The sequence below is a fragment of the Mus musculus genome, chromosome 8, assembly GCF_000001635.26.
Source record: "Mus musculus strain C57BL/6J chromosome 8, GRCm38.p6 C57BL/6J".
Lineage (NCBI taxonomy): Eukaryota > Metazoa > Chordata > Mammalia > Rodentia > Muridae > Mus > Mus musculus.
In genome coordinates this window covers 14,901,814-14,928,202 of record NC_000074.6, presented here as the reverse complement: position 1 = coordinate 14,928,202, position 26,389 = coordinate 14,901,814, and the positions used below count along the sequence as shown (strand labels likewise).

At 50.7% G+C, this 26,389-nt stretch overlaps 1 protein-coding gene across 14 annotated transcripts in view; it reads right to left on the bottom strand.

Moving 5' to 3' along the window:
• The window catches only part of Arhgef10 (Rho guanine nucleotide exchange factor (GEF) 10), a 94,674-nt gene extending 72,883 nt beyond the window's left edge, over nt 1-21,791 (bottom strand). For 5 of the 14 annotated variants that reach the window (NM_172751.3, NM_001037736.2, XM_006508770.3 and 2 more), the window contains exons 1-2: nt 16,440-16,540; nt 2,983-3,153 (exon numbers count right to left, since the gene is read on the bottom strand). In NM_172751.3, coding sequence (NP_766339.2) covers nt 2,983-3,019 — 37 coding nt within the window. In that variant the 5' untranslated portion in view covers nt 3,020-3,153; nt 16,440-16,540. Of the gene's footprint in view, nt 1-2,982; nt 3,154-16,439; nt 16,541-16,746; nt 19,717-21,671 lie in introns of those variants that run through there. The other 9 variants (XM_006508768.3, XM_017312670.2, XM_017312671.1 and 6 more) reach the window with 6 other exon arrangements.
• Between the last annotated feature and the right edge of the window lie 4,598 nt (nt 21,792-26,389).

Genomic DNA, 26,389 nt, shown 5'->3' with positions numbered 1-26,389 from the left:
CAGCAGAGCACTAGCCTAGCAAGCACCGCTCTAGATTTCCATCCCAGAGCTGACTGCTTCCCGGTGTATGGGGTGGCATCTCTCCTTGATGAAAGGCATCTGCCACATGACTATGGGGGCACCCCAAACCAGCTGGTGGGTTAGGGAATATACTGTAATCCATGAGCAGCATGTATGGAAAAGAATCGCAGGCAAGCGTTGGCAGCTGTCCTGTAGTCCTTGCTTCAGGCAGTGAGAAGTTTGATTGAGGCAGAGCCGTCTGCCAGAGGGGACTTGCCTGTGTAATGGAAGATATGTGGACGAGGCCATCCTCCACACTGGCCCCTAATTTGCAGGAGGAACAGGAAAGGGAGCATGAGACAGAGGTGTTGGCTTCTGGGTTTTACAGATGGAAGGACGAAGGGAAAGATAGTCCAAGTGAGATTCTTGTTGAAGAGCCCCTCTTAGAGTCCAAAATCTTGGGAGCCCCCAGCAGAATCAGAGAGTGAAGGAGAGAGAGAGAGAGAGAGAGAAACCTGGAAATATAACCACTCATCTTCCTTGAAACAAAAGTCAAGTGTCCTGGGGCAATCAAAGGGAGATCGTTGCATGGTGCACCATCTCATGGGCCATTAGGAATGCGTAGTTAGTGCTGTTTCCTGTGAGTGTTGGGGACTGGGAGACAGAGTTATCGGAGGACGGATAAATGTTATGGGGGCAACCAGACCCAAGCATGGCAACGCTGGACACCCACTTACCAGAGCAGATAGGACAGTGTGGACAGGAGAGTTAAGAAATAGGTTGGTTCAGCAGGGGCCCTGGGTCTGGTTGTAGGGCTGTAGTGGCCTTGCTGTGAGCTTCACATTAGGATGTGATCTTTACAAGTTAGGAGAGGCTCTGGTGGATCCGGATTCGAGGAGTGCAGACCGGCATGTCAGTCAGGCTCATGAAGCACAACAGCAGCCAAAACAAAAGGAGCGGCAAGCAGAACAGACAAATGGGTCGTCCAGGTCATCGCAACACAAACGTGGCGACTCTGTGCCAAGCCAGAGTTCCCAGCGGCAAAATTAGCAGGAAGCAAAAGACTGTGCTGGGAGCTTCTGGAAGACCTTAGCGCTGGGACAGCCGTCTGCGGAAGCCATAAATGACCAAATGGTACCGCCTCAGTGTGGAGTGTTACCCCCTACCCCACCAAAGTGTGGGTTCTGCATTTATAGGGAAGTATATTCAGTGGGGGAGGGGAGATTGCTCATCCAACCTGGGACTCCTCCGGCAGCAGCCAAGTGTGGCTGACAGAAATGTAATAAGAACAGCACTGGTCTGAAGCCTGCCAGAACCAGAACTCCAGCAGCTGGGCAAAACTGGCCTTACCAGGATCCCCAAAGGCAGGAAAATGTGCAGGGAGCCCCGGGTTAGCAACAGAGGCCCAGGATGAGGGACCAGGATGGCTCATGGAGGTGATGGTGGAGGAGGTGTGGAAGAGCTGATATCTCCCACCCACACGGCGGTGCTCCGTGTTGTTCTTCACACAAAACAACTCGGATGAGAAGTCCTGGGTCCCATGTTATACCAGTCATTACTAAAGTGACACTGTGACCTCACTAAAGTGTCACCTTTGCAGTCCAAGACTGACCACCATCTGGCCCCTGCTTGAAGAGACACAGAGGTCTGCCGTGCAGGAGGTTTCTAGCTCACAACCTCATGGTCATGCTGGAGCCCAGTGGTCGGGACAGAGTGAAGCTGTTCTTGCCACGGCACTGCGGTGGCAGGGTCACTTCGGGTAATGATACCCACCCCTCTGTCATCCTCTCCTGTCTCTTCACTCCTCACGACTGACTTCTCCTCTTCCCAGTCACTCCTCTGTGTACTTTGATGTCTTTTGTATATGTAGGTGTGACCCAGTGAGCACTGTTAGGTTGTATACCACTGAATAAAAGCTCTCTCCCCACTAGCAGTTGTCAGTACCTACAATCGAGCAACAGTGAGGCTAGAACTTATTTTCATATCCTACATTCCCAGAAGCCCAGAATGTGAGCTTCTAGCCTGAGCTGTCACCTGCACTGGAATCTCCCTGCGGTGGCAGTGGTCACTGCCTCTGCACTGGAATCTCCTACCGACCCATCTCACTACACCTTGGCCTTTCAAGGTGTCTCCATGTCTTAGATGCTCTTTGGAAACAGCTGTCTCCATGTATTTGTGACTCTCTGGTGTCAATACATAGGTCTGGAGCTCCCATACGATAGACAGGGAGGGGCAGAAGGGACAGAGAGCCAAGTGGCAACGGCAAGCCCCTTCCAGGCCACACCTGCAGGGTCCTGGACACACAGAGGAACAGCCAGCCTTGTATAGCCAGGCTATCTCACAGCCACTACCCACCCTAACCTGCAGACAGTGATGTGAAGATGTTAGCACCTACATCTTCCTTCATCTGCAGGGTGGGTACCAGTATCCCTGATAGCCCTTCTGTCAAGGGCACCGTTCTGACATGGTCACAAAAGAAACCAACCAGTGGACCGTCCTCTGTGTCTATCAACTGAGCAGATAGAGGACGACACCCAGTTTGGCCTTGAACTGCCCACAGGGAAGGAATCAGGGAAGAATGCTGGCCCAGTCTGTTCCTAGTCTGCTCGCAGTGCTCAAGAGCTTGCCAGTTCCTGTGTCTGAGGGAACTTGACTGGTAGGCAGGGTGTATTCCCAAATGATGACCCACACTGTATCAAGCAAAAACAAAAACAAACAAACAAACAAACAAAAACCTCATGGCATCCAAGATGCTGAAGACAGGTGACAGGCTGGGACACAGGCAGCTAGCTCATTGGCACCCAGGTACACCAGCCAGGGACAGTCAAAGCTCGAGTCCCATCTACACCACAATACGAACCATCTCTTTCTCCACCCGTGCCAAGTAGCGGTAATTTAGTGATTCTGGAAGCTGGAGTCCTCCATCAGAACCCCAAGGGCTACAGGAGGCCAGGTACACCTCTGAGGAGGCAGGTCCCTTACCTGCAGGAACAGGAGGTGAGGCCTCTCCCTGCTCCATGCTCAGCCTTGCCTCCTTCCTCCACGCTTGGACAGCATCAGGGGACAGGGGCCCCTACAAGCAGAAACACTGTCCGTCAGGTTGGCATACGAAACCTTCCCAGGAGGCACCAGTCGGGGCTTTCCAGAGGCGACCTGCAACAAGGAGAGAGGTCACTGTCACTCCCAGCTGTAATGACAGAATTTGCCATCTATTAGTTGCAAATACTTGCAAATCTCCCTAGTAGGGACAATGCAGAGCAAAACAAACAAAGCCTTCTCAGTGCAGCTCACCTTGAACCACGGCCAGGAACTTGTTTTGGAACCCGAGGCCCTGGCCAGAGCCATCTCAACCAACACCACGGCAGGTCTCTGCCAGTCTCACACCATGTTCTGAGGCGGAGAGTCAACAGCATAAACCAAAACAGCTTCCCCTCTGCCTTCAGATAAAACCTTGGCAGCCTTAACCGAAGTTCCCAGGGGCAAAGCAGCAACTAATTCAGCACTTACAAGGCTGCTTTCCTGATCAGGACATCAGTGACTGTAGAAAGCTGCAATACCCCAAGTCCAGAGCTCAGGTATCTTGGGCTGTCTTAGCCCCTGAACAGCCATTTGTTGCCCCCTGGGTGTGTGTGGCCTGATTGATATCCTTGTGACTATTAGGTAAGTACAGAACAGACCCTGTAGTGGCTTGAATGAAAATGGTCCCTGTAGGCCCACAGGGAGTGGCACTATTAGGAGGTGTGGCCTTCTTGGAGTAGGTGTGGCCCTCTTGGAGGAAGTATGCCAAGGGAGCTGGACTTTGAGGTTTCAGAAGCTCAAGCCAGACCCAGTGTCTCTCTTTCCCTGCTGCCTACCCATCCAGATGTAGATCTCTCAGTTGCCTCTCCAGCACCATGGCTGCCTCCTGCATGCCTCCATGCTTCCTGCCATGATGATAATGGACTAAACCTCTGAACTGTAAGCCAGCCCTAATTAAACATTCTCCTTTATAAGAGTTGTCTTGGTCACGATGTCTTTTCAGAGAAATAGAACAACTGGCTGAGACATCCTGCTTGCCTCCACCACTCGACACCCATCCAGGCTTCATCCAGGGACTACTTAACACAAGCCCTGGATTTCACCTGGGTTCGATAAACACTCATCCTTGCTCCTGCCTGGGACTGCTCAGCGCTTATCCTGGATCCCTCTTGGAACCCACTCAACATCCTCCCTAGATTCTACCGGAACGGTCAGAAGACAAGCAACCTGCTTGGAGACCTTCTCCATACGCTCCTGTTCCAGTCTCGGATGGTGGATGCAGTGTCCAGTGCCCACCTGAGCAGCGGGCTGCCTCCTCTGCCGCTGGCTCTCCACACACTTGCTGCTCAGTGACAAGGAGAGAGCAGGCAAAGCTTTGTCCCTCACAACGTCTGAGATGCCAAACCAGCCTAGTGAATTCTTTCACCCTCATTAACAGGCTTGATGATGGCTTTGGCACTTCCGGGAAGATGGCTGCCGGTGCCAAGGCTGGCGCCAGACGCTCTGTAGAGCATCCCTGTCTGCCAGTGCATGTGCTGTTGGAAGCCTTTTGCACCTGCCCCCAAGGCCCTTTGCCATGTGGCTCCATCTCACCCTCAAGGGTGGGAGACGCTGCTTAGATGGCCACCCGAGTAGCTGGGTGTTTTCAGTGGGCACCTGTTGTTTCTGCTCTGGCACGGGAGTCACTTCACCGGCACACAGCGCTCCTGGTGCACAGCCTCTCTCCATCAGACATGTGGTAAGCCTCAGCCAGCTTTGACTGTCTTACAGTTGATAGTGTGTATAACTGCACCTCAGCTCGAAGACTAGGTCCTATTACTTCAGATGAAGACGCTATCACTTGAGGACCCACAAGGCCCACCCAGGGTTACAGCGAGGGCAAGTGTTTGGGGTAGAGCCCAAAGGTCCAGCACATAGGGTAGATAAGAGTCCAGAGGCCCTTTGCCTTTCTGCTGGGAGAATTTTCTTCTGCACTGTGTGTGAAGGGTCGGGGATAATCTTCTCCTGCACTGTGTGAAGGCTGTCTTTGTATGACTCAAGTGTTGATATCAGCAGAGAGCAGGTACTGTCTGAACTCTGGTATTGTTATTCTAATTGCTCAGCACCTGCGGCATAGTTTGTAAACATTCTTCTCTGTCACCTTCTGATTGGTTTAATAAAAAAGCCCACCGGCCTATAGCAGGACAGGAGACTGAGAGCAGAACATCTGGGCAGAGAATGGAACTGTGGGGAAACTGAGAGGCACGAGATCCGGCAGCCGTGCACGGAGAAAGCCAGTTGCATGAGGGCCAAATGAAAGGCCACGGGACACACGGCAAACATGAACTAGTATAAACCGGTTGCTAAGTTGTATGAGCTGGTTTCGAACAAGCCTAAGCTATAAGGAAGGCCTAAGCATTTACAAATAAATATAAGTCTCTGTGTCATTACTGGAAGTTGGCGGGTCGAGAGAGTCTGGCGATACCGTCCATCGAGACCTGACATGTACTGAGACCTTGGTATAGCAGGTGCTTGCCTGGAACCCATGAGAGATGACAGAATCTATCTGAGCACTGTGGGGTGAGACACCCCATGCAGGTGGCAAGAACAAGTGCACACCTCACTGAGAGGCACCTTGGCAGGATGGACACACACACATGCACACGCACACATGCATGCAAACACACTGCTGCCTTGCTAAGCAACATCTGTGACAGATGTTCTGAGCACCTATCGCCCTGCCCGATACTTGCTGGACACCCAAGGGTTTCAACAGAAAGAACAAAGGAGTTGGTGGGGGTAGGGGGAGCCACAGGAAGCAAAGCACACAGCTGTGAGATGACCCTAGGCACCAGAGGAGACTCATTGGGACAGGGGGTGCTGTCAATGATCACACCAACCTTCCCAGAAGGGACACACGGCAGCTGGAATGAGGAGCACTCGCCTCCCTGAGCTCCCGTGACCTCACCTTGCCTTTATTCCTGGAGCCAAAGCTGGTCTAGATTACTGAGGACTCAGTTGGTCCTTTGAAAGAATGAACATAGATGAGCGGCATTCTGTGAACACGAACCCAGCCCCAAGACATGTCTACCGCAAGCCTCCTACCCTTGAGGAACAGATGAGAGCAATCAGTAAGTACTTTAAACTATACAGTCCAGAAAGAGTGGGACCAAAGGACCATAGCTCCTGGGTACCACTGAAAGTATCCGGAGGTAACCCCAGGCTGATGCTGTGATGTCAGCACGAGTAAGGAGCAGAGGCCAGCTAGAATCCAGAGTGGGCACCAGAGTCTGGGGGCTGTAAAGGCAAAGCCACCCTACATGGGTCCTGTGCATCTCTGTGCTCACTCTACTTACTGGTCTGTGAGGTAACCAATGGCAGGTGGCAAACACCCTTCCCGAAAGCAGGCAGAATGTCATTTCCCTGTCTGGAGTGTGTCTGGGAGCGGGCACACACCTACAGGGGCACTGCATGTAGGGCTGCATCCTGAGCCCAAATACTCACACTTGCAGCCATTCCTGCTGTGTGGGCTTTATGAATACGTGAAACACGTATAAGCAGAGTCCAAATGGCTCCCACCTTCCTGCTGGTATGACCAGTGCTACTGGGAAACAGCCAGTCCCCGGCTGTCAGCAAGTGCTCATCTCAACAACTGGATCAAACCGCCTGGAACTGCTCAGGTAGAGAAGCAGCTGTCTTTCAGCCAGCACTGCCCACAGCCCCCACTGTCAGCATTGCTCAATTACCAGGCTGGCACAGCCCCCTAACCTCATACATAGGCAGCACTGCCAACCAACCCGGCCAACACCACCGCTGCCGCCACTGCTGCTCGTCTGCATGGCCAGGTGTTTTCCTGCACAATCCTTTCCAGAATGTTCTTGTCCTGCAAACTGCTCCTGGGTATACTTTCACTGTCTTGGTCCCTCCCCGCTCCGAGCCCCCCCCCCCAAGTCTGTGTGTGTGTGTGTGTGTGTGTGTGTGTGTGTGTGTGTGTGTATCTTTCTCTGCTCTCAGCCTGAGACAATGGCTATGCATTCTCAGGAAGGAACTCACCTGGACTCCCTGACATGAAATATGGTGTTAAGTAATTCCTAAGAACAAGGCCCTATTCATAGGCTGATGAGACACAACTCTGGACATGTTCCAGGTGAAGGCGGCATCGAAGAGGCCACCGGTGAGAAGCAGTGACGGTTAAGGTGGCTCTGGCCAGCCAAAGCTGGGTCCATGGCTACAAGGGCACAGCTGGTGGGCCTGGTCATCTGTAAGCCTGAGGAGGTAGCCCCACTGCACAGAAGGAAACCACTGACGAATGTGACCTATGCACCAGCAAGGTACCATGCCAGCTTGTGTCTTCACTGCTGCGGTTTATGCCCTGTGCAGAGGCCCCCAAGCCTGCCTCGGGTGTCTGCATCCATTGTGCTCCCAGGATATCCTAGTCCAGCTCCCAGGGGTGGCTCCTGAATATCTTTTTTAGGGCTCAGTAAGGCACGTCACTGTATGGAGCACTAAGACTCCAAACAGACCAGCTCAGCATCCTAGGCCTTACTGCCCTCGCAAGAACCGACATGCAAGAGGGCAGAGGAGAAAGCTCTGCCAGCACCATCCGAGCTGCTGTCTGGCCTGCATTGTGTCCCTCGATGAATTCAGCAGTGTGCATTCTGCACACGGTCCCCGAGGCCCCCTGACAGAGGTACAAGTCAAAAGGGGGAGGCATGCAGGCTAGGTCCCACTGCACTTGGAGATCAGCATACCAGGACGGTGCTTTACCGTTAAACAGTACTTTTCCTTGGAGCCAGCCTGGCGGTCTGGGATGCCCTGGTGTATGCCCAAATTGTGACCACAATTGACACAAACCAACAATGTCTCAAAGACTCATGTCATCTAAACAAAACACAAACTGTATACTGTTATCTAAACATCTGTGCAGCTCTAACTGCATGTTGACTGGGCAATGCCTTTGCTAGTGTTGTTCAGGAGACTGGTCATTATGTTAAAAAAAAAATACAAAACAAAACAAAACGGCAGAATTCGTCATTCAGAGGGTAGCAGTCGCCAGACGGGCTCTGGCCATCTAAACGGACAGCCTATGCCCATGAAGGCTTCTTGGGCAGCCTCTGCAGACAAGCCTTTCCCTGGCATTCTTGAGGGTCCCTTAGAAGAGTATGCCAGCCCTTGGTTGCCCGTGGCCTGTAAGAACAGCCATGTAAGCCTAGAACTTAGACTTGCTGGACTAGTCCAAGGAGGTACAGAACAGAAATAAGAAGTTCATTACCTCAGCAGGGAACAAGCCGGATTCAAAGCAAACCATCCCAACAGGCTAGTGAGGGCCGGAAGGGACCAGAGGAGAGAAAGAGCTCCCTCGGTTGCTGCTGACCATGGGAATGCACAGTGATCCCACACATACAATTCTTCAAACTCCTGAAAATATCCGGAGCTGTGGTTCTATGCCTGCACTTATGTACTAAGGAGCCAGCAAGGAGGAGAGGGTGTCCTGGTGGCCAAATGCTTGGAGACCTCATATCTGGCTGGAGGACAGCATCCGGTCCACCAGACCAGTAAGACTTCCTTAATGGAAGGAGAGACGACGAGTACAGGTAGGCAGCGCTGCCCAAGATGGGAACCAAGAAGGGAGCTGCCCAGCATGGTGGGAAGGAGATTGCCACACTGAGAAGGCTGGAGATCTAGGGGGATGATGGTGCCTGGCGGCTGGAACTCGGAAGTAGTCAACCTGGAGTTCCTGTTCACGGCATGGTGGGCCATTTAGAACAAAGGGACCCATGAATGGTATAGGAGCAAGTTCCTCCTGGGATCTGGGAGGGGGGCTGGCCAAGGGACAGTAGCATCCCAAGATGTCTGTGTAACTCCTGACAGAAGTACCATCACGTGTTAGAGGCCATGAGTGACTGAGCTTCAGACCCTAGCTGGACAGTGTGAGGCCATGAATGACTGTCACGATGGCTGCGTAGTAATGTCCATCCTGTTTGTTTGGGTGAACTGAGACTTGTGGGTAGCCTGAGAAATGCTCTCCTCTCTGGTGGCCGTTAGCAGGGATCCCATTATGAATTAACACCATCCTGTTCCCGCCCCACCCCCTACAGTTCAACTGGGGGCAAAGTTAGGAGAAAGATGGCATTACACAGGTTAGTGGTAAGACGCCTATCCCTGCACCCCTGAAGAACGTGTCCCCTCTAGTGGCACTGCTAAGGATCTGCACCACCATCCATAAGCAAGTATCACTGCACAAAGAGCTCGGGGTACCCCCTCCTCTGCCCCTTCTGCCCATGAGGAGGAAACGCATGGGGACTCTCACATGGGATCCTTGGGACAAAGGACCTTGCTCCACAAACCAGCTGCTGACTCTCAGACACTGACCCTGCATCCTTCAGCAACCTGGGCCTAACCTGGTTATCAGAGGCTACCTCCATGCATCAACAGGCCCCATGTATCTCCCTCCCACCTGCCTCTCTTGGGTAGATCTCTGGAGGCCGCACTCTCTGCACCCTGTCATCCTTCTACCTTTTGGAAGCACAGAGTGATCCTACAAACCTGCAGCTTCAGGCCAGCTATGTGCCTAAGACTGCCTAATACCGTGACCCTCTGCCCACTCCATGTTTCAGGGAGGCAGGCAACTGTTCTTCCTAACGGGCTTCTCTCCATAAAGAACAGAACAAACCATGGAGGGTATCTCCAGTTCTCTTCTTTCTCTTAGACCCAGGTCCGAATCCATGAGCAAAGCTGTTGGTTTCGATTTCCCATCTCCCCGAAGCTGACTGACCACAAGCCAGCACTACCCACACCTGACCAGAGACTGTGATCAACCAGCTCACAATGGGCCTTCCTGCCTGCACCTCTCCACTACAGGGCCAATGCTGTCCTGCAAAAAGACAGACAGATGTGCTCAACGCCCAGCCTGACTTTCAGTTTCTTTGACTCTACACAGATACTACTCCAACCGTCTGCCAGTCATTCAGACTCAGCAAGATCGGTGCACACGTGATCTCAGAGACCCGCACAGGTTCAAGCCCCACGGGGTCCCAGTACTGAGATGAAGAAATAGACACAGGGTCCTGCCCCTAACCAAGAAGCTACTTGCAATGGGTAGCTGTTGGCAATGGGAAAAATAAGGCTTTTCCCCCTAGTGCAGTGTCACTGGGACACACCAACCGCACTGCAGAGTGAGCTCCATGGTCGGGAGTGATTGGTCAACACAGGGGTTTTGTCTGTTTGACCTTTATATTTCTTTTTTTCTTTTTTTTTTTTTTTTTTTGGCTTTTTGTTGTTGTTGTTGTGGTTTTGTTTCTCATTTGTTTTGATTTTCTTTTTCTGTTTTGAGAGACAGGAAATACAAAGTTGGGTGGGTAAGTGGGGAGAGGGAAACACACACACGCACACACACACTAATTTTAGAAAGAGCACTTGCCAAGGGCAAGTGTACAAGCTGCCGGTGAAGGTGAGCCATCTGCAAAACGTACTTCGTATGAAACTGAAAATCTCCCAAGGTAAGTTCAGGCAACCTCCTTCCCCTCCCTGTGGTCTGCAGGTCACCAAGCGTCCTATCCTCTGATGACCTTTTATGTCTAGACACAATGGAGGGTGGAAGTGGCTCTTCACAGTCCTCCCACCCCCACGGAGAACCACTGTGGAGACCACACATCCTGGAAAACACAAGTCTCTTTTCCCCTCCACAAGCACCTATGATTATTTCCCCAATTGCTTTGGTTGCTGGGCAAAACACTGCACCTTTCATTCCTTCCTGCGAAGTCATCCAAAGCCCTGCATGTCTGGACTCCATTCCAAAGCAGAGGACCTGCCCTGTCCGGGCCGGTGCCCTGGGCCCTGCCGCATTCCTCCACTTCAGACCCTGGCTTCTGGGCTGTGCATGGAGAACCGTGTTGCTCTATCAGAACCGACTGCGAGAGAGTTCAGGCTTCGGCTCTGATTGAAAAGGGGCCCGCTCTACACAGCACGGGACCATGCCACGGGAGATAGCCTCTCCCACAATGCACCACAGAACACAGCTGCAGCCAGAGCCAGAGCCCACACGAACAGTTCCCACCAGCAAAGTTTCCCTGAGGAAAGTTACCCACTGAGCTCTGCCACTCAGCTCACTGGGCTGCTTCCACCACCCCCACAACCATCCCCACCCTCACTCCACCCCCAACCCCAACCCCTACCCCATACCAACCCCACCCATACCCCTACCCCCTATCTGACCCTCACCCCCACCCCCATCCCATCCCCACCCCTGTTGACTCAAGTGCTTGACAGCAAAGCATCAATCAATGTTCCTATCATTTCTGAAGCCAGAAGGCTGGCCAGTGCCAAGAAGCAAACTGGCCAAGCCCACACAGAAAGGCTTTCTCTGCAGGGCCTCAATAGCACCCCACCCATGTGACCTCTGACCCAGTCAGACTCGGGGCCCACACACTGTGAGGACACACTCCGAGGGTTCTCACACACAAACCCAGGCTTTCAGAGATGGGGTTACTCAGCTGTGAAATCCCCTGGTCACATCCACCCTAAGTCCCCAGCGGGTCACCGTAGGGATCCAACTGGAACTAACACAGTATATAGCACAAGGCCTGGCCTTGTGGGTCAGCCCACTGCCTCACGGTGCTGACACCTGACCATTTATCCTCGACAGAGACTGGGCCTTCAATCCTGAGCTTACAGCTGTATGGTGAGCACCAAAGACCACTTCAATTCATTATTCTCATGTCCTTTAAAGAGAACCAGAAACCAAATTGAAATGGTGACTCCATTTTCCTTGGAGCAGGGATGGGGGAGCAAGGGGGTGGGGGGAGTGGGGATGGGGCATAAGTGAATGAAACAGCTACTATATGTAGCTATAGGACCTGGCTAGCTGGCACAAGCCCTAGCTTTGAATCCTAACATGGAAAAAAAAATAAAACCAAAACCAAACCAAACAAAATACAAAACAGAAAACCAAACCAAACAAGATATACATGCATTTGTTTCCTGGGCCTCTCCCATGTAAATCTTTTCTTTTTCTATTTTGTTTTGTTTCACACCGAAGCCCAGACTCACCTAGAATTCACTAACAGCTCAGGTTGGCCTCCTGTCTCTACCTCGTGGATGCTTGAATTACATGTGTGAGCTATTATACCTGACTTAATCCAGTCTTATTCATCCGCACCAATGAGACAAGACGAGGTACCAGTTCAAACATCACCTATCCATATGACTCTAGAGTCTTTAGGGCTTTATCTCAAGGCAAAAGCCCAAAGTACTTTAAAAAGAAATGCCATCAGAAGGGAGTTGTGGCTTGGTGGTAGGACACTCGCCCAGTATGGGCAAGGCCCTGGGTTCAATCCCCAGAGCTGCAAAAAGTGGTGCAGGATTTGAGGGAAACTGGGTAACACTCACCAGCCGCGCCCAGAACGAAAAGCAGAAACGGTTCCTAATGTATCACACGCCTTCAGGACAGTAGCCCCAGCAGTGAGAGTGATCTCTGAACTAGGTGTGGAAGGCCCCCCAGTTCAGGCACACTTGTCAGCACATTCGGGTGACTGTAGACATGCCTGGACCAATCAGCGCCTCATCCCTGCGCAGCGCACAGAGTCGGTCAGGCTATAACCCATGTTCTACCTTCTAGGCACACTTGTCCATGGCTCCCCTACAAGATCCTCCATATAACCATAAAGGTCTCAGTGTGCATCCAAAGCTAGTCTCAAAGTCAGCATTCTCCTGCCCCGGCCTCCCCGGTGCTGTGCTTGTGAGTACGTACGCACCACAGTACCTGATTCTGCACACTTTTTTATGTCGTATTCTACTGCCCACATCACTTCCTATATCAGAAGGTGATACATGGAAGACAAAATATTAAACCTAATAACTTGAAAAATATTCTACCTCTTCTCCCATTGTTTAGTCAAAATATAATAACAGTTGCACATCTCTAATCCCAGCGCTCGCTCAGGAGGCAGAGGCAGGTGGATCTCTGTGAGTTTAAGGCCAGCTGGTCTCCGTGATGAGCTTCAGGCCATCCAGGGCTCTGTTACATAGAGCAACCCTGTCTCTAGAAAACCAACCCAGCCCATAGACACCACTTTCCACTAGCAGATGCACGTTAATGTGACACAGGAAAAGCAAGAAACAGCGGGGTGGAGAGGGACGGACAACAACACTAGGAAAATTGTGGCCTTGTTTCATAAGCAATTTCTGAAAATTCACATAGAGAAAGAGGCAAAAGCCAGCCTGCAGGCCCAGCCACTGTGGAAGGGTCAGTCAATGGGGTAGGGCAGAAGACCTTGGAGAGGGCACACACAAGGCAGGCAGGGTTGAATGAAGGCAGGACCTTCCTAGGGTGCATTGTACCCCACATGTTTCTCCTATAGGTGTAGCCTCTCTCCAGAGGCTGTAGTTCAGGTCCCCATCCATCCACAGTCAAGGCCGCCACCTTGCTGCCTGCCCACAGATACATTCGTGGCCCATGTGCTGTCTAGTCTCAGTTCATTTCAGACCCTTCCAAACTGTCTTTCCTAGAGTACCCACCCCAGTGTATCGTCCCTAAAGCACATCTCCAGGGAACATAGCTAGTAAGATCTGCATTTCAACCCCAACAATAATTAACAGTACACCCCACTACCAGCCAAGCCAACTGTCCTCTGGAACGAACATCAATACTCTCTGAACATCTCCAGACATAACCTTCCACGGTGCACTTACTAGTTTGAGTCGTGCAATTCAAGGATGATGTGTTATACAACTGGGGTTTCAATTATGAAAATGGTTTATACTGTTATCTGCAGATGACATCAGCCACGGCTGCTGAATTTCCAATTTTCTCTGGTGAACACAGAATAGTTTCAGGTGTAGAGCAGTGTGTGTGTGTGTGTGTGTGTGTGTGTGTGTGTGTGTGTGTGTGTTTACACATTGCTTCCCAGTGAGGTCACACCTAAGCAGAACCAAGCCTAGAGTGGACAGTCACAGGGTTAGTGGTGACTCCATCAGATGACCCAGGACCCAGGCACACAGCCCCCTACCCACCCAGAAAGTCTCCATCTGGAACCACCAGAGCTTGCTTCGAGCCTCACGAAAAGGATCTCACCAAAGAAGAGGCACACCCGAGTACCAAGAAGATGCCTGCAGCAAATCTAGAAGAACCCTGGTTCAAAAGATGAAGGATGGAGGTGCAGCTTCGGAGTGGAGATTGTGCAAGCACGGAGGCCACAGCTCTAGGACAAGCACCTCAAAAACAAAACGTTATTTCTGATAACCGACTTTTACTTCTTCCCTCAGGACCTGAAACTCCCATCGTTAATAACTGGTCTGTACGGTGATGCGTCACCGAATGGCACAGCTCTTCCCTCTGAGAAGTCACGACTGGCTGTGTAACTCTGGACAGTGATTTCAAACAAGGTGACTCACATGTTTGGTACTGATGCCAGTGAAATGACAAAAAGCTCTTGGGGCCAGAAAGGAGTGGTAAACATTTAAAGAGAGACTTAAGTACAAACTTGAACAATCTTTTCTAATAAAAGTTATTCTTGGTAAAATAGGTATTTGAAGAGGAATCAGAAGGAAGAGCTGCGCAATTTGGTTCGTTAGCGTCATCGTACAGACCAGTTTTTAACGAAGGGAGTTTCAGGTCCTGAAGGACGAGATAAAAGTCGGTATTATATATATGTACACATATATGTGCATATATGTGTACATATATATATATAATTTTTGTAATATTTATTATTAGTTATGTTTCTATTGCCGTGATAAAGCACCATGACCAAGGCAGTTTATTTGGGCATCTGGTTGCTGAGGGATAAAAGTGCATTACTGCGGGGTGGGCGGAGCATGCTGGGATGGGCGGAGCATACAGGGATGGGCGGAGCATGGCACCGGGCACAGTGGCTACAGTAGAACACTGAGAACATACACCTGGAGCCACCAGCAGACATGCATGAATCGAAGAGGACATAATCTGAATACTGCACAACTCTGAAACGTCAAAGATCATACATCCTCCTTCAGGGCCGTACCTCCTAAACCTACCCAAACAGCACTCCAACTAGGAACCGAGAATTCAGGCATCGGAGCCTGTGGAGGGGGGCGGCATCCTCATTCAAGCCACAACACCTTTACCTATGTATTAATTCAGCATTTACTGGGGATCAAACCCAGCCTGCTGCATGCCACACCCCAGTCCTGCCTTCTTGTTTATATGAAAAAATCTCATTATTGGAGCCCAGGCTGGCCAGACTCAAGATCCTTCTAACTCAGACCTTCGAGTGCCAAAATAGATTTTTTAATAGTAACCAAGGCTGTGGGCGTAGCTCAGCAACAGAGCATTTGCCTGGCAAGATGCTCGGCAGTAGTAAGGAGCACCTGCTGAGTATGTGCGAGGGAGGACCTAGAATCAAGAAAGAGTCACCTGACAATGAAATGCTGTCCCTTGCCCAGATTCTAAACACAGCTACACAGCTTACTGTGTGGTCCAGCCAAAGAAAAGAAGGAAAGATTGCTGCCATTTGAGTCCAGAAGAACCTCTTCCTCCAGCAAAGGCTGTAACTGAGATGCATCCTACGTTAGAGTTCACACCAAGCATGTCTATTGCCCTCTGGGAAATCAAAACATGGTGTCCCACAGTGTCCAGGGTGCCCAACCACCTGCTTTTATTTACTGCACACCAGATCAGGATCTACCCTAATTATTGAGCAATGGTGGGTAGCAAAAAAACCTTACCCCAGCAACAACTTCACCCTAAAGGGGATCCTAAGGATCTTAATTCAAACATCCCAAGATGACTTCTCTCATGCAATTTCAGCGACCTTTCACCCTTTCACCCCACATCTCCAGGTCAGAGGCTGCAGGTCCCTACTGCACATACCCTTGAGCCTTACCCTCAGGCTATGGGACACAGTGATGCTGGGGACTGTCTCCTGTCTTGGCCGAAGATTCACTCAAGTTGGGCGGCTGCTCAATGCTCTGTGTCTAGGGACACCCATCGAAGTTGGGGGACTTTTTGCTGCCTTGTGTCTGGGGATAACCATTGAAAGGGAAGGCTGCATGCCGCTGAATCTATGCCTGAGAACACCTAGGGCATAGGTTGAGGGGCTGCTTCTGTCTGTGCCTAGGGGCCACCTGCAAATTTGTGGGTGCTTCTTGCTTCCCCCATGTCCATAGACACTCACTAAAGCGGGGGGTCGGGTAGGGGTTGCTGGGCCTAGAGAAGGAAACACCGGCCAGATTTGGGGGCAACTGAAACTGAAGTTGGGAGCTCCTTGCCGTCCTGTGCCAGAGACAGCGCTGAACTGGTGTTGGGGGGTGGTTACTCGCTGCCGTCTGTCACTGTGCGCAGTCCCGCAAACCCAGGGTGGGGTTTAGCTACTTCGGGGACCTGGGTAGAAGTGCAACTTTTAAAGCAAAGAAGCAACCCGTGCAAGCGGCCTGGGACGGGACTTGGGGTCGCCGTGCTCACTCACCGAGGGACCGGGCGCCATCCGCCGTCTGCGTCCGCCAGTTGTCCCGCGCCCCCCGCGCGCCCCGCGCGCCCCGCCCGCGATGCGCTCCCACCCCGCCCGCCAGGGAAGCCCCTCCCACCTCACCATGATTGGCCGGAACCGGCCGTGCTTCGTGCTCATTGGCCAGCGTTCCTGCCCGTTCCTCGGCCGCGCCCGACCCTCGCGCCAGCGCATTCCTGCGAGGCCACGTGGCCATCAGCCCCCCTCCCCTCCCCGCCCCGCCCCCAGCCTAACGCCCCGCGCCGTGAGTAGGAGGGATGCTGCCTACCTTGCGCCCCCGGGGACAGAGGGGGCACAGAAAGGACACCAGCTTGTAGTGCCCCAGAGTGGACGCTTCTCCCCTCAGACTCCTGGTCACTGGGAAATGGCGCGGGGCCAGATTGTGTCTCCCGATCATCCGCCCTCTGTTAGACACTGGGAGCTGCGCTGTCGCTGGCAGGGAACACAAGACAGACACTCCACCCATCGTGACCCCAGAGTCTGCTTGCTCTCTGCAGATCCTGGTCAGGGCTCCTGTGGGAAGGGGGCACTGAACAACACTTCACTCCATCTCTGGCCCTTCTCCCCCTGACCACCTCTCCCATCTTGGGTCCCACGGGCAGTGGGGCACAGAACGGATACCACACCCAGCATCCACTGTTCCTTACAGACCTACAAAGTAGGGGATGCCAGGAGAACAACCCATCCGACCTAGAGCCACCCTGCCAGCCTAGGCGGTCCTGGCTGGTCAGGGTCAGGGGCTCCTCGTCCCGCCAAGTACAGGAAATAGAAATGCCGACCAACCGTGACCTCAGCTCAATACCTTTCCAGGCGCTATTACAGCTTGCCTGTCACCGGGAGGCTCTTGTTTGCTGAACCGGAGTTCCAGCTTTCCATAGCTCTCTAAATGCAGGAAGCGATGCTGGAGAGAGCTTAGCTAGCCTTTCTGCTCATGGCTGAGCCTGGAAAGGGAGGCGCTGTGAAGACCAAGAATGTGGGCCTTGGTGATATTAAAGGCCTGCAGGTGTCTGCATAGAAAAGTGCTGGGATATTCTGGAAGAGCCCTTCTGGGCAGTTGAATGTGCTTAGCACGAACCTTTGTTTTGTGCATGTAGAGGGAAGCAAATCATTAAATTATTAAAGGAAAGCAACACCCATCAAAGTGCTAACTGGTACACGGCTAGGGCACATAGCAAACATGTTCCCATACTGGACTGTCACATCTCCCACCAACATGGTTCATAGAAGTTGCGGAAACCCCGGGGTTCTTAAGTCTCTAAGTCCACTCAGTTACAGAATGAGTTCAGAGAGAGGTTTGTTCCACAGTAAGTGTCTATAGAGCTGGTATGCTCTGTAGCTAGACATTTCTCAAACAGACTATGACTAGGTAGGTCAGATTATAGCCTAGGTACGGTGACACCTCATAGCTGTTTGGAAGTAGCATTCACTAAAGTTACAGGAGTGGACTGTGTTGAACTCTCAGACCTGTCTGAAATGACAAGACATTCCTGTTGTCTCTGTGGAAGACCTTTGGGTAAAGTACCCAAAGAACTCCCAGACTAGAGTCGTGAAGGACATTTTCTAAGGAGCGTTGTGAGAGGAAATAGGTCTGTACTACAGTGTTCTCCGCTGGAGTAGAGAGCACACAGCATCCTCTCTCCCCCCAAGGCTGTAGACGAGAGAAGGATTACATTAGGAAGCCTCGGGATGAAGCTAGTCAGAAAGGAGTTGGACCGGCTCAAGTCCTGACCAATCTATTATAGTATCACACATTACCACGTCTGTAAGTCCACAGGCAGGAATCTGAGACTTTCTGTTTTAGGTCTTCTTTGACCCATGGGATACTAAGAACAGTTAGTTAGGCTTCATTATCAAACACTGAGGGATTTTCTTTTAATTAGTATGTAAATGCACCCATAAATACATAAATATATGTGCTTACATATGTAAAGCTTAATTCCACTGTATGATTTTAACCTTTAAGCCTCATGACGACACTGCATGCCTGGTACTGTGAGCATCGCAGATGACCTGTGAGCACTGAGCTGCGTGTATAACAGAGTCAAACCCACACTCTGCATTTGCCGACGTAATGTTCTGTGGCTGTCAGTTGGGTCACGCCCATGGCCATTTGTTGATGTGTCAGATGCTGAGAATGGTGTATTACAGATGTCAACTCTCTCCACCCATTCGGCATTGCCCTAAGCATGTAAACAGCGTTACCAAGTAAACCAGCTGGTGTAAGGATGGGGGTTACAGAAAATACGCATATTAAAAATTTAGTATTGGAATCAAATGAAATAACTTTAAAGTTTCTAGAAGAAAACGTGGGAGAATATCCTACTGATCTCCTGAAAGGAAACAAAACACACGAAACTCTCAAAACAAAACAAAAACCCACTAAATGGCCTTAATCAAGACTTAAAATTCCCACTCACCTCAGGGCATGGTTAAAGTGAAAGGACAAGCCACACTTTGGGTAGATATTGTTACCACACTGTTAGGGATTGTGTGTGAGATGCACCCTCCCCCGCTACAGGTTCATGTGTTTCAGAACTTGGTCCCCAGTAGTGGTACTGTTGTGGGAAGATGGTGAATCTATAGAGTATGGGGTCTAGATGAAGGAAGAGGGTTAGTAGGAGGGTGGGCCTTGGGATATATATTCAAACCCTCCTCCCTGCTCTATTGATTGCTCAGGACCATGTAATTAGCAGCTACCACATACTCCCACCGAGGAGCCACCAATCACCATGCCTTCCCCAACACAGCAGACTGTGTCCCTTTAAACCATGAGCCAAAAAGCCCTCTTCTTTTAAGTCCCCTCTAGTTAGTGATCAGAAAAGAAACTAATACATACAAATACTTTTATGTCCCTCCCCCCATTGGTGCCTTTGTCCATTTCATGTTGCTGTGATGATGATGTCTAAGAACAGGCCATCTGTAGTAACCAGAAATCAGTTACTTATAGTTCTGGACATTACTTATGGACCAAGCTCTCCCATGTTCTAGTCTGCTCTCTACTTTTATGATAAGTGACTGAAAGCGACCTGGTGAAGAAAGGGTTAATTTCAGCTTAGACCTCCCAGGTCATGATCCTTCATGGAGGGAAATTAGGACGGGGATTTGATGGTGGTACCTGAGGCACGGGACCAACAGGGACGTCTGCACAGGGGTAGGAACGAGCCTAGGGAGCTAGCTTGAGGAGGGTTTGTACTAAGGAGGATCGTGTTTTGAAGTGGGCAGGTGGTCTTTGGAATAGCATAGGGGTGTGATTACCCGGGGGGGGGGGGTGAAATATGGGTTCAGGTGGGAAGCAGTGTTTGCCCTCCTGATAGTGACGGAGACTTCTGAGTTGTGGCTGCAGACTTCTAAACTCACTGGGATTCCGGGCGCAATTGTGTGTAGTCTGTCTTCTCCTGCAAAGCCACGAAGACAGTGAGGGGAACCACCTGGAGCCATGTCGGGTTTTTTTGGTGTTTTTTTTTTTTTTTTGTCTGAATCTTATGGTGAGCCACCCTCTCAGCTAACGCTGGAGCTGACACGTGAATCCCATGGCTGTTTCTATCCACAGGAAATGAAGCTGATGTGCTAGAGTTAAAAATGAAATCATTTTCTGGGGCCAGATAACAATTGGCACTTCTCCCAGTAGGTAATGTCTGGCAGGACAATAACAACCAGTTCATGACATGGATATCTCCTAGCTTCTACAACAAGGCCAAGAATCCCTGACCTGCAGGACCCAGTGTCCCTAGCTGTCACTTATCAGATAAACTTTCTGACAACCACAGTACCTCCTCTCTGTCCATCTAACTCACAGATGTTACCGCTGTCCCAGCTACTTAGCATTTTCCCCTCGGAACAGGCTGGTGAACATGTCAGTGGAGACAACAGTGGATGGATGTTGAAAGGAATGTAGCTCTGAACCATGGAAAATGGACAGTGCAGACACATTCAGCTTGCCCAAATTTAACACGCTCCTCATACTTTCTCCTAAGGGGAGTTTGGGGATAAGCCACACAGCGGAAGTGTCCCCAGTCCTGCCTTCCACAGAGCTATGAGCTCTATGCCTCCCTCCTTTCATATACCCAGGGTCTGTGTGTGTCACTAGCCTGAGCTCTAACTGGATAAGGTAAGGAATTAGATCTTCTCCAGGTTCCAGGCACAGACTGCAGCTTGGCAGGCCACGCCCTTGTGATTTCTGGGCCTAGAGATCTATTTCTATCCCTGCCCCAACCCAGGCTCCTTGTGATAGACGGGAGGCCAAAGGGAAAATATGAAAGAGACGACTACAGGACCCGTGTAGATAAGGCTGGCTGTCACTGGGGCTCTTTCAGTGGATCTGCACAATGCCGTGGGAGAAGGACGCGTTGTTCCTGTGGGAACAGTGACCTTTTGTTTTTCGGGGCTTCTATAACAACTGCCCATTTTCTTGCTCCGCTCACTCAAGCTAGACGGGGACATGAAGAGCAAAGAGGTCCAAGAGGAGAAAGTGAGTCCTTGGCGGAACCAAAGTGCACCCTCTGGGGGTGTGTCACTTTAACTAAATGCTTCCCCCTTCCTGGCTGTGTGGTCCAGTGAGTGGCTGGGGCTCTGAGGGTGTGGTGCGTCACAATAAACCTCCATCCTCTTGGCCCTCAGGGTGCCACCCCCCCTCCCACCAGCACCCTCTGTCTATTCAGCCAGCCTCTGGCAACACAGAACAAGGACTGGGCAGCTGGAAGGGAGAGTCATGGAAATGAAAGCAAGCAAGACACTCCATAGCATCCCCGCCAGAACCAGCGGAGTCCTGTGTGCCCTGGTACCAACAGAGCTGGCAGAGATAACAAGCAGCCCAGGCAGCCATGGTTAGAGGCACTCACAGATGTGAGATATTTTCCTGCCCCATTGCCATGAGTTCTGCACAGCCCATAGTGAGGCAGCCAGCTCCCGCTCTATCACACACGCACCTTCTGCTGATAGAGGACGCCCTTCTGAGTGGCATCTGTGTTCCAGATCCAGCAGACAGATTGAGAGGCTAGAACTTCATGATTGTGGAGAATTAAAATGCCATAGGCCGACAGCCAAAATTATCTCACGCTATCTTTAGTCCTCTTAACCCTAACAGCCGCCGCTCACTACCAGCCTCTGTCTGACTTGAGACAGGATCCACCACAGGCAGACAATCTTACTGAATCCACCTACCTGGGCGAAGCACTGTCCCCTGGGGTTACTTACAGGAGCACGGTGAAGCCTTTGCAGCTGTGCGGCTGAACCTCCACTTGAGCGCAGGCGATAACTCACAAAAGCATCCTTGGAGCCCCGTGCACAAGTTGCAGGCAGTTCCACAAAAGGCATTCCTCTCTGCAGAGCAATTGTTTGCTGCCTTTATAGCATTGGGGAGTGGCTCCGTGAATCTTCTAACTCTCTGACCTCCCTCCTCCTGGCAAGTTTCCTTACCTGCTGGAGCCCTATGCCCTCTCTCTAGGATGAAATGCTTCAGTTAGGAGGAAACGTGTCTACAGCAGGTTAGAGTGTATTGCTTGGCAGATCATTGGCTTCTACCAGCCCTAAAGCTAATGTCATCTGATAGCAGGGTGTCCCTGATCTCCCGTAGCCCGTTCGGCTGGTGTCCCTGTCCGCTCAGTTAGCAAATGTGTTGATCGTCAATTCTTTCACTCTGTGATAGAAAGGCATTGTAGCTGTTTGCCCGATCTGTTTTCCTGGGCCGTATCTGGCCCAGAACAAACTATTTCTTGCTCACTTTGAAATGAGAGCTGTGTTTTGTAGTTAGGCGGGGGGTCACCTGCGTGTGCAGTTAGTAACCCAGAAGTTGTCAGATTCACACCAGCTAGCTGCTCAGGACCTTTTAGGAAGAGGCCCAAAGTCGAGTAAGTGTCTTCCATCATAGGGTGGGAGGGCCACTCCGCATGTGGGGAAGCTCAGGGAAGGGCTCTGGGAGTTCTGGAAGTGGAAGTGGGTGTCAGAATGCCGGAAAGGTGGAGCTTGAGAAGGTCCAAAGCACAGGGGCCTGACCTCGACTTCACCTCAGGAAATGGAGGCTGAGGTGTGGCCTCTCCAGTCAGGCTTTGGGAAACAGGGAGCAAAACTGTGTGTCTAGGCCAGTACAGAACACCCTTCTCCACTGCACGTAGGGTCCAGCCTGTAATTTCATCACCAGCATTTCCTAACAACCACCACGGTAGACTCTTTCCATTCTTCTCAGAAGCTCACTAATTTCCAGAAGGTAAGGCCAAGCGAATGCTGATCTTCTATGTTCCCACTGAAGCTGAAGCCTCACAGGTCTTCATGTCTCTGCCTCACCCTAGGACCTGCCTTCGTCTGAGTGTGGGTCATATCAGGGCAGTCGTGGGGACCCTGTTTGAGCATGCTCATTTAGCACATAGTCTGTATTTGTAAGATATGCAGGAACAGATACAACAGGAAACCAGTTCCCACCGACCTACTTAAGGAATTATTAGCTGTGGCTGCAGAGGCAGCTCAGTGGTTAAAAGCACTGGATGTTCTTCCAGGGGGCCTCGGTTTGATTTCCAGCACCCCCATGGCAGCTCGAAACTGTCTGTAACTCCAGTTGCAGGTCTGACATCCTCTTCTGGTCTCCTTAAACACCGGGCACCCAGGTGGTGCACAGACATACATGCAGTCAAAACAGTCATAGACATAAACTAATTAAAAAGAACTATTAGCTCAGGCAAGCTGAGGCAGGAGGAGGGAGCTTTTTCTACCTTGAACAACAACAATAAAAGCCCACAGATCCTCCAAAGCTATTACACTGTATCGGATGTAATTCCAGATAGTTCTTCAGAGTACTTCACATTTCATATACGCAAAGAAAACCAAACAAAACATGAACCGTAAATCCTCCAACGCCGACAGCATGCAACTACACCGAATCTGGGATCTTGGTTTCTTTGCTCAGTGTTCTGCAGAAACCCGGGAGACCTACACCGGGAAAGGAAATGGCTTTACCTAGTTTGACCCAGAAGGGGAAAGGGCAGGTCCCAATCTCCTCTACCTTGCACACTGCCGCATACAAAGGCAGGGAAATATGTGTGTGTGGGCTTAGCCGTAAGCCTCAATTATCAGAGCTAGGAGTTTCACTCATGGGGTAGGAGGCCCCCCTGATGCGGCTAATTATCCTCAGCTCCAACATGGAATTTTCCAGAGAAAACCCCGATCCTCGGGACCCTTTACCTAATGCCAGTGCCAGAACTCACTGGCATCTGCACGGTTACATTCATCTGCATGCCAACTCAAGATCTCACTGTCCCAGGGTGAGATAAGACTGGACGATTCCTCACAGCCCATTTGTGAACTACTCCAATTGCTTGTCTTAATCCGGTCACCAACAGATAAAGATCTCTGAACTGACATGCCACAGAACACCAGGTTTACCCAGTGATCTAGCCAGATGTGTGCCTTGAACACATCCTGACAAATGTCACACCAAACAGCAGAGGAATGGAGTTAACATCCCCAGCTTCTGCAGAGGCTGGGGAACCACAGCAGGCAGCCTTCACAGAGGACAGGACTCAACAGTTCCCGAGTGGAAGGAAATGCAGGAAAGAAATGTCAGCGTATAATCATATTTAAAAAAAAAAAATCCTGGACTAGCCAGGCAGTGGTGATGCACACTTTTAATCACAGCACTTGTGAGGCAGAGGCAGGAAGATCTCTGAGTTCAAGGATGGCTTGGTCTACAGAGTGAGTTCCAGGATATCCAAGGTTACATAGAGAAACAGCCTTGAAAAACAAAACAAACAAACAAACAAACAAACAACCCCAAAAGATGGTGGTGCATGCCTTTAATCCCAGCACTTGGGAGGCAGAGGCAGGCGGATCTCTGAGTTCGAGACCAGCCTGGTCTACAGAGTGAGTTCCAGGACAGCCAGGGCTACACAGAGAAACTCTTGTTTTGAAAAAAAAAAAAACAAAACAAACAAACAAACAAACAAACAAACAAAACCAAAAAGAACCTGGACTCTGGTTGAGTTGGAGAAGTTACTTGAGAAAATGTTTCTGTCTTGCTTACAACATAAGCACTGAGTATTAAGAGTAAAGGGGTACACAGAAGAGATGAGCAGGCAGGAGAGCTGAGGCAGGAGGATTCCCTTAAGCCCAGTTTGAGGCCAGTCTGGGAAATATTGGGAGACACACTTCCAGAGGAAAAAAAGGGGGACAAATTGGGGAACAAAAAGGGGGGGCAGACATACAGAGACAGAGGAGGGAGGGAAAGAAGGAGAAAGAGAGAGAGGGAATGAGGGAGGGAGAGAGGAAGGGAGAGGAAGGAAGAGAGGGAGAAAGGGAGGGAGAGAGAGAGAGAGAGAGGGAGGGAGGGAAGGAGTGAGTGAGGGAGGGAGGGAGGGAGAGAGAGAGGGAGGGAGGGGAAGAGAAGCCTGGGAAGAAGAAAGGCTCTAACATGTGACAGAATGCTAGAAACTAGCAAACTAGAAAGAAAAAAGTATCAACTAAAAGCTTTTGATTTCCGTTTATTTTCCCAGTTTTTCCGATCAAACAAGCAAACAAACAAACAAAAAACAAACAAAACAGAAACTGAGTAACTTAATTTCAACTCGGAGTCTGAAACCACAAGGGAGGATTCTGAGAGGTCAGGAATCCTATCCTGGTAGAGTTTCCACTGAGAGATTAATTGTTCACATTGTAAATTCACAGTCTGCGGGGGCGGTGTGTGTGTGTGTGTGTGTGTGTGTGTGTGTGTGTGTGTGTGTGTGTGTGTGTGAGTGTGTGAGTGAGTGAGTGAGTGAGTGAGTGAGTGAATGAGTGAGTGAGTGAAGGAGAGCCTTATGCTGCTCCTAGTGGGATGAGTGTTCTGGCTTGCATCTTCTGTTCCTGCCTGTCCCTGCAGATATGACTACACTAGGCAGAAAGGGACAGGAAATGGGGAGATTCCCTGCTTTTATGGCTCACACTCCTATGGGAAGAAAAGTTCAAGGTCTAGGGTCTAGCAACCCCTCCATGCTTGCTGGTCATTTCCATGATGTGTGAACCCAAGGGCGGCCAGGGATACAGGGAACCACTACAGAGGGTCAATTGGCCAGGAGTTTGGGGTTGCTGAGTCAAACAAGAGCCCCAGGTTAAGAAATGAAAGCCACATTTAGTAAATGAGGTATTCCCGAGCTGCTTGGAGCTCTTGATTTGAGCCAGTCACGAGCTAAGGGGAGCACACTTGGGAGGAGCCTGCGGCCCATCTCTGGCTGAGCACCAAGCAGTCCCTCCTCTGTTTTGTGTAGAAACAATGTTTCTTGGTGGACCTAGTGTGTTGAGTTCCTCCAGACAGAGAACCTGCCCTGAGCTGTGCTATGCTTCTGGGATTCTGTGGGTTACACAGCAGTTTTGAAAACCAACACAGTGAATGAGGTGTACGTTACATGGGACTGCAACCAATTTTAAACTTTTGGCAGGGAAAAGGTCTTTTGATGGAAAGACCTTGCATCTATAATTTTTAGTAATAACTAAGGGTTTCAACTTTGTGTTCCCTTTTTAAATATTTTTGACGGGTTTGGGACTATATGTTTACTGTAGTGAACTAACAGGAAACACAGGCCTCCAACAGACTGGAGCATAACAACGAAGCTATCAGATATAAACCAGCACTACAGCAAACAGCGGAGATGTACAGGGCAAAGGGCTGAGTTGGGTGGGGTGGGCTGGAGGGTTAAGTCAGAAGCTAGAGCACTCTGTCTGAGAAGACAGCCAAAACTCAGGACTCCAAAGACAGGGTAGGGCTCGGCCCTTTGCAGCCAGGGCTGAGAGAACTTCTCTCTACACTGTGAGAGAAGTCACAACAGAGGCAGTCCTACGTGGAGTTATCAGAGAAAAGATAATAAAGGTTCCTTTCTTAATGCCAGGGCCAGGAAGCGGGAGTGGGTGGGTTGGTGAGCAGGGGGATGGGGAATAGGGGTTTTTCGGAGGGG